Here is a 7,501-nt window from a genome sequence, read left to right as displayed (position 1 = left end):
GGGATCGTTTTCTGGCTAAGGGGGTTCGCTGGCAAAAGGGGGGTTCGCTGAAAAAGGGGGGTTCGCCCGAACCCCTAAAAACCCCCCTGGCTACGGGCCTGAATGTAGCCCAATGCATTATTATTGTTCTGCCACAAAGGCTTACTGCATAGATTTTTGGTCAGCTGGCTCCCTGAGTCAGTCGGGGTCTTGAATACTGGATTTGTCTTGTGATCTTGGTATTCTTTGCTGATCTTTTGCCTAAACCTAATCCACTTCATGGACCATACTACCATCAGAACCAATTCCACAATGCACTGAGGTGTGCAAACCATGTCACCCAGTAAGCTGATTTTTGTCTGTTGACTGTTTCACATCTCATGGAAACATCACAGTTGCTCATAAATAATCCTTAGTTTCAGAACCTCAACAATAAATTTCAAGAAAATTTATTTGTGAAAAATGTTATACCAGCTAAAACGATAAATGCACTGTATAGAAGAACGAAAGATTGAGATACTCGTAAACCTTTCTCCTTGTCTTTACCCTGTTACAGAAAAAAAAAAGGAGAAAACAAATTTAAATAGCAGCAAAATTATCATTTCATTTTATTATGGCAAACAGCAAGTACAGGACAGTGACCATGTCTGAAGTCTTATACTGAGGTTTAAGGGGCAGAGATGAAACAGGCAACTGCAGGATTTGAACCAAGTACCCCTTGATTGGAAGATAACCATCTTAACCACCAAGCTACTGCTTCAACTTCCTGATCTTAACATATACATTGAAGATGAACATGATGAGTAAAAACATAAAATTCTAAAGTGGAATTTTAAGAAATATTTCTTTAACATTCAACAACAAGTACCAATCAAAATGGAACTATTTGATTCCCTATAAACTATAAAAAAAAAAATGGGATATGATATCACCGACAGCTGTCTGCAACACTTGGTTATAAAAAAAAATGAAGCGTGATGAATTTCAAGGAGAAACTGATGACATTTAAGTTAATTCAGTGATAAATACTACTGATTTTGGCATTGACAAGGAAAGCCTTCCCTTTGCGCTGGGAACGCTATGTAATGTAGTGTAGTAAATTTCTTTGAAAATATTGTAGCAAACAGTGTACTGACTTTAAGGAAAATAGGCCTAATTTTTCTTATGATGTTTTCTTTATTTGTCAGAAAAAACATGGTTTGGATTTGGATTTCTTCAGTATGAAACACACCGAAGGATGCTTCCAAAGACAAATGAAATGAGCAGTAAACTGGGAGGCAATCTCAGTTTCAAAGAGAGTGGTGCGCTAATGCATTCTCCGCCATCCTCCTGAAACACCAGGAGCTCATTGATGTAATTAAAACCAGAGACAAAAAACTGAAAAGAGATCTCCATAGGTTAGCAAACATATACCATGACTACCACCAGTTTAGCTGACTGAGCTAAATTTTAAATTTCTACCTCTATACTAAACTCAAAAAGCTAAATTTTGATAGGCAAGCATTTAAACAACCAAGTTACTGCTCTAATCCTCAAAAAAAAAAAAGTATTATAACTACAAGTTTGACTTGTGGCAAGGCGTTTTGATTCTCTTGGATTATTCAGTTATCACAAAGATAGATTGATAGGAACAGCTATCTTGATATGATAACACCAGGAGTTTCTAAGGCTTATAGTGTTAATTACAGTACTAGATGAATATACAGTTATTTAACATGTAAATCTACTCACTTTACTATCAAAACTCTTTGGAAAAATCTCAGGATATTTTAGATTAGGAGTTGTACTTCTACCAGCATCTCTACTTGCCATCTCTTCAACCTCAGCAGCTTTCATACTCTGAAGCGACACTTTGGTTGTCGTGATTTCTATGTTACGGACGTTACCAAAGAAGTCTGTGACAAGGGCCTGGCGGGCATCACCCTGGAACAGATCCGTTCTAACACCAGGTGTTGATTTACACTGCTTCCATGGGCATACTTCAAACTTGTTGGCGTAAGGAAAAAATAATTAATCTTATGAAAATAATAAGTAAATGGGTAATAAATAAGTAAATAAGCAAAAAAAAATCAATTAAATATATAAAAACAGTTAATAAATTAATTTTTAAAAATACAGTAAATGAATTAACAAGTAAATGTATAAACAAAAAATCAATACCCTATAAACTTGCGTATAAGACGCTCCCCCTTCCCCCCACTTCACTGTTGGAATTCATACTTTTACTGGTTTTTTTATGGTCTTCATACTGCATCTAGCTGGCTAAAAACGGAGCCAAATGCCAGGCTAATCTTCCAAATATTACTTTATGGGATTTTAAATGTTAAACCTTATTTCCCCGAATTTAAAACTGTGTTCATTTATAAGCCTTTCAAAAATCTAAAACTTGAATGTCGCAGGTATAACACCCCCTGTTTTTTATTGTAATTTGCTATATGAAGCCTTGTCTTAAACGCATGTATACGTTATTAAAAATAAACAAATGTGTTAAAATAACATGATATACTTACAAACTTGCCCATTTTCTTTGTGCTTCCCAGTGACACCAATTCCAAGAACTCCAGGGCGTGGTATGTGTACCTGTCAATCACATACACACCAATGGCAGGATCCACATGATGCTAAGTGAAAAAAATAAGAATACAATATCAATTGTTCAATATCCTAGCCTACTAAATGTACAGTCAGACAGCAAGATTTCTTTTGTTTAGTGATGTTAATTATTTTGCTGCAGTCCTCAGTATGGGCAGATTCAAGGGGTACAGCCAGGACCCCCTTAATTTTTGAAAATCATAATCATATTTAGGTCTGAGAGTGCCATTTCCAAACATCTACAAGTGCCATACAGTAATCATCAAATTTTTGCCTCACCAACCAACCAACTAACCGTGGGGGGGGGGGGGGGGGGGTGCACTCCCTCCACAAAAAGCTTCCCCCCCCACCCAGTCGCTTCCCCATTCGAAAATTTTAAAGCAAAAAAAATTAGGCTAGGCTTATGCTCAAGAAAACTTCCCTTTATTGACGTTCATCAAAACACCATATTATGTATTTATTCGTCCTTCATTTAACAGCAACTAATAATAATAATAATAATAATAATAATAATAATAATCAATATTTATAAAAATGGTCGCTGTCACACATAATAAAAAACACATACATAAATTATTCTAAAACTGTTGGTATGATTCGATGCATCGAAAGGTCTAGCATAGTAATTTTCCTGGTGCATGCAGAATTGTTGATGTAGGCCTATTTAAAATAAAACTATCTATTGTTAAAACAATTCGGTAATTTTAATTAAGGCAAGAAATTGTAATCGACAATAAAAGTTTCGTTTTGTTTATTATGGTATTATCTCACTTCTTAAATACTGCGTTCAAGAGACATACTTTAACATATCTGTCACGGTTAACGTGTATTCGGGAAGCAATATTTTTCAGTGGGCGTGGCCACCGAAAATAAATTCCACGCCCCCTCATATTCTGGTCGCGCCCCCCAGCAGCCCCCCTTTTAATACTGCTAGATACGCCACTGGGTCCCACTCTATTTAAAATTCCTGGATTCACCACTGCTCTGAAATGGTTTTCTTGTCTTACTAGACAGACTTGCAGTTTTATACCTATAGGCATGACGATGTTATGTCGAACCCCATATATGGGCATGTCACACATGTATAGGCAAATCACAGGTATTTGTCACAGAAAACTTTTTATTTTGGACACAGCTTAAGATTAAGTTACAAAATCTCTAAACCAAACTAAACATAGACATGCCATAAACAATAAATTATATTTACCGACAGAGAGTCCTCTCCAACTTGACTGCTTCCAATACCAATCAAATTAGGTGAGTAGAAACGTTGGTACATTGAGTTGGCTTGACAAGTATCAACAATGAACAACAGCTCATGATATCTACAAATTAGGTCAAATTCAAAATTAAAATCCAGTCTACTGTACCATTATGATTATCTATACATTATTACTCAACAACACCACACCCCTGAACACCACACCCAAACACAGAGCACTAAACTATATTGGCCTGCACCACTGACGCCACCACCATTATTCACAGTTAAACCATTCCATTCTGGCATAGGGTTAGACAGGTTCACATGATGGCACTCTTTCACGGCAATCTGTCTTGGGCCAGATCCATAGCCTTCTAATCTCTATGGATTTTCTAAAATCTACCACAGATGGGGGGTCTATAGCACCTAAGCCCTGGCTCCCCCAGCCATGGTTAGGACTGAGGTAAGAAAATTTATGATTATGGCACTCTAATAATTCAATTTCAATATAATTTTCTTTTTTCTCCATTATTTTTTTTTTATAATTTTGAAACATTAAAGTGGCCCAGGTCGGCTGAATCCATCCCCCCACCCCACATGATTCCCCCGCTGCTTATTGAACTATCCCTACAGAAGTTGTTCACTCGGTACCATAAATTGTACATCCGCACACGATCTTCCTCATGGTACATTTTACTTGCATTACTACAAACCATTATTTTTTCTTTTCAAATAATTATACAGTACTACTAAATATCAAAACTATGATATTTAACTGTATCTTTCATAACAAATAACAAATAATAATGATAATATTAGTAATAAATAAATTCATAATAAATTCATAATAATCACCGTTGTTTCTGCCACATTTGTTGAAATGCATCAGCCAGCTCCACGTTTGAGATTTCTTCAGCATCTTGGAACTTGAGAAACCCGTCACCACCGTGACCAGTCATGTAAATGAGAATGTTGCTACGGTCATCTGATAATAACCTCTTGGAGCGGGGGGTGCCTGGGGGAAGGCGTCCTGTTAGAACCCGAATGAAGTTCTCAACAGTCACCTTGTGAAAAAAAGAAGCAAGATTTTTCCAAACACTGAAGATCACAGAATCTCAATGGAAGATATAACAAACTATTGTAATACCAGATTGAAAATGAGACAAGATGTAGCACAAGAATGCTTGCTAGGGTTTTAGCGAGTTTGGATTTAATAATTCATTCGGAATTAGAAGAGTTTCAGATTTTAAGAACACATGTATTATTTTTAATTGTATTATAACTATGTTTAACAAAATCGCCGGAGAAATGTTTTAGCGTTCCCTTTAGCATGGGAATGATAAGTTTTAGCGTGTTATGTGCAGGCAATAATCAGACTGTTTGCTTTAAAACTGCCCATGCATGTCCATACGCATGCCCAGAACGATCTATCTATCTTGGGATTTTCCACATGTACTTGACAGTACCTGTAAATCTTTGCTGCACATGAGGTGAAAATAGGGTCGCTTAGTGAGGCAATATCTCCGCTGCTCGAGATAGTAATTACTTAAGAGCCTAGCATAGGCCTAACCTAGACAAAGATTAAATTTGTTTATATGAAAATTTGCTTTGGCCATTTAGGCAAATGATTTCAATTTTTTTTTTTCACCAAACAGTTTCCCAATTCGCGTTTGCGAATTGGCGAATGGCTAGCGTGAGCATAGCCAACAGCTAAATGTCCTATCTGAAGAGCAAAGTAATTAGAGCAAAGTGTATTACCAAAACACACATACAAGTGTTTACAGCATTTGAAGGTCTCAAACATTTTCCATCTCACACCAAATAATAATTGACATGTCGACAAGGATGCGAAGCCCCGCCCACAAAGTCACGAAAACCTTAGACAATGGCGGCTAGACTTACCAAGTTGGTGAAGATTTTCTTTGCTATCATCCTTCTTTAAGAAAGAGAATTCAGGGTAGGCGGTATGAAAATTAATCATATATTCATAGTGTTAATCTATTTCATGGGACATGGCGGGGAAATTGTTGTAAAAGCCTCTGTATTTCGCTCCCAAAGGAAGAGGGAAAAGCCGCTTTCAGTCAACCTTGTTGTCGGCAAAGGCCAAGTCACTGATGCGCATTGCTCATGTAAATTTGGGTATCTATAACCAAGCATATACATCTAGGCCTAGGCTCACGTATGTTTTGCGTTTAAACCAGCTGAAGGAAATTAAAATGTCAGAGAAAAAGTTTTTGATCAAGTGACTAAATGACATTCGCTGATTAGTCAGTTTATCTGTCGATCAAATCTCGTTGAGATGTTAACAGTAATGCAACGGAGGACAAAAAATAAAATCAACAGATGAAAACCTGAGCACCAACCTCATAGCCTCTATAATCAACTTCAATGTCATCCCCATAGACATTTATGTGCTGCCTAGCATTGTTGAAGACAGCAGCTAAAAAAAACAAAAACATTTTACTATATTAGTTCTTAATCAATAAACATATGATTCAATCAACGATTGAATTGCTAAAAAAATAGGCTCCCATTGGGAGCATGTGTGTACTGCTTGACATTGATTATTTTTTTTACCACTTATGTGGAGACTATTTGAGAGACTCTTAATTTCTATCTTTAGCTTATCACGCAATGGTATCACATAGTATCACAAGTTCTGGCGGGCTTTCTAGACTGCAGCACAGTTCATGATGGTATTGAAATCAATACCAGACATAACGATCGTTTGCGCTTCCGTCATCAAGCATCAAGGACCCAAGCATTTTTCCACTCAGTATCCATCAGGTTGTTTTATGTCTAGGACCAGGTAGCTAGATTGTTAACTGACGCTGCAGTCCTAGACAGCCCATCCTCCTTTCTTAGTAAAGGTTCATAATTATTTTGATTCGTTGTAATGTTTGTTGTTTGTGTGTGTTGCTGAATTTGAATTTGGGTCAACCGGCTTGGTTCACTTTGGTTGACCCTGGTCTCCCCAAATTTCAGATTTTTTTGTCACTCTCTATTTTGTTCATGTTTGTTTGTTTTGTTCTGTAATATTTCTTCCACTCTAATATCAACATATAATATAAAAAATGGCAATAACAACATAATTCAGTGAACAGAATAATGAGAAAGGAATGCAGAGGATAGCTCTATATTGCCCCTGTCTCTTATACACATCTAGATGTGTATAAGAGACAGAAATAGGGTCGCTTAGTGAGGCAATATCTCCTCTGCTCGAGATAGTAATTACTTAAGAGCCTAGCCTAGGCCTAACCTAGACAAAGATTAAATTTGGTTATATGAAAATTTGCTTTCGCCATTTAGGCAAATGATTTCAATTTTTTTTTTCACCAAACAGTTTCTCAATTCGCGTTTGCGAATTGGCGAATGGCTAGCGTGAGCATAGCCAACAGCTAAATGTCCTATCTGAAGAGCAAAGTAATTAGAGCAAAGTGTATTACCAAAACACACAAGCAAGTGTTTACAGCATTTGAAGGTCTCAAACATTTTCCATCTCACACCAAATAATAATTGACATGTCGACAAGGATGCGAAGCCCCGCCCACAAAGTCACGAAAACCTTAGACAATGGCGGCTAGACTTACCAAGTTGGTGAAGATTTTCTTTGCTATCATCCTTCTTTAAGAAAGAGAATTCAGGGTAGGCGGTATGAAAATTAATCATATATTCATAGTGTTAATCTATTTCATGGGACATGGCGGGGAAATTGTTGTAAAAGCC

At 36.9% G+C, this 7,501-nt stretch overlaps 1 protein-coding gene across 1 annotated transcript in view; it reads right to left on the bottom strand.

The window, feature by feature from the left end:
- LOC117100421 (GPI-anchor transamidase-like) overlaps positions 1 to 7,501 on the bottom strand; it is a gene marked incomplete in the record, with an annotated part of 19,459 nt that overhangs the window by 1,948 nt on the left and 10,010 nt on the right. Inside the window, 3 exon segments of the mRNA XM_033240099.1 lie at positions 104 to 526; positions 1,711 to 1,965; positions 2,490 to 2,600. Of these exon segments, the coding sequence (XP_033095990.1) occupies positions 419 to 526; positions 1,711 to 1,965; positions 2,490 to 2,600 (474 nt within the window).

The sequence above is a fragment of the Anneissia japonica genome, unplaced genomic scaffold (genome assembly GCF_011630105.1).
Source record: "Anneissia japonica isolate Jap-2015-1 unplaced genomic scaffold, ASM1163010v1 scaffold1642_len504882_cov181, whole genome shotgun sequence".
NCBI lineage: Eukaryota > Metazoa > Echinodermata > Crinoidea > Comatulida > Comatulidae > Anneissia > Anneissia japonica.
This window is presented reverse-complemented; position numbering and strand designations above follow the sequence as displayed.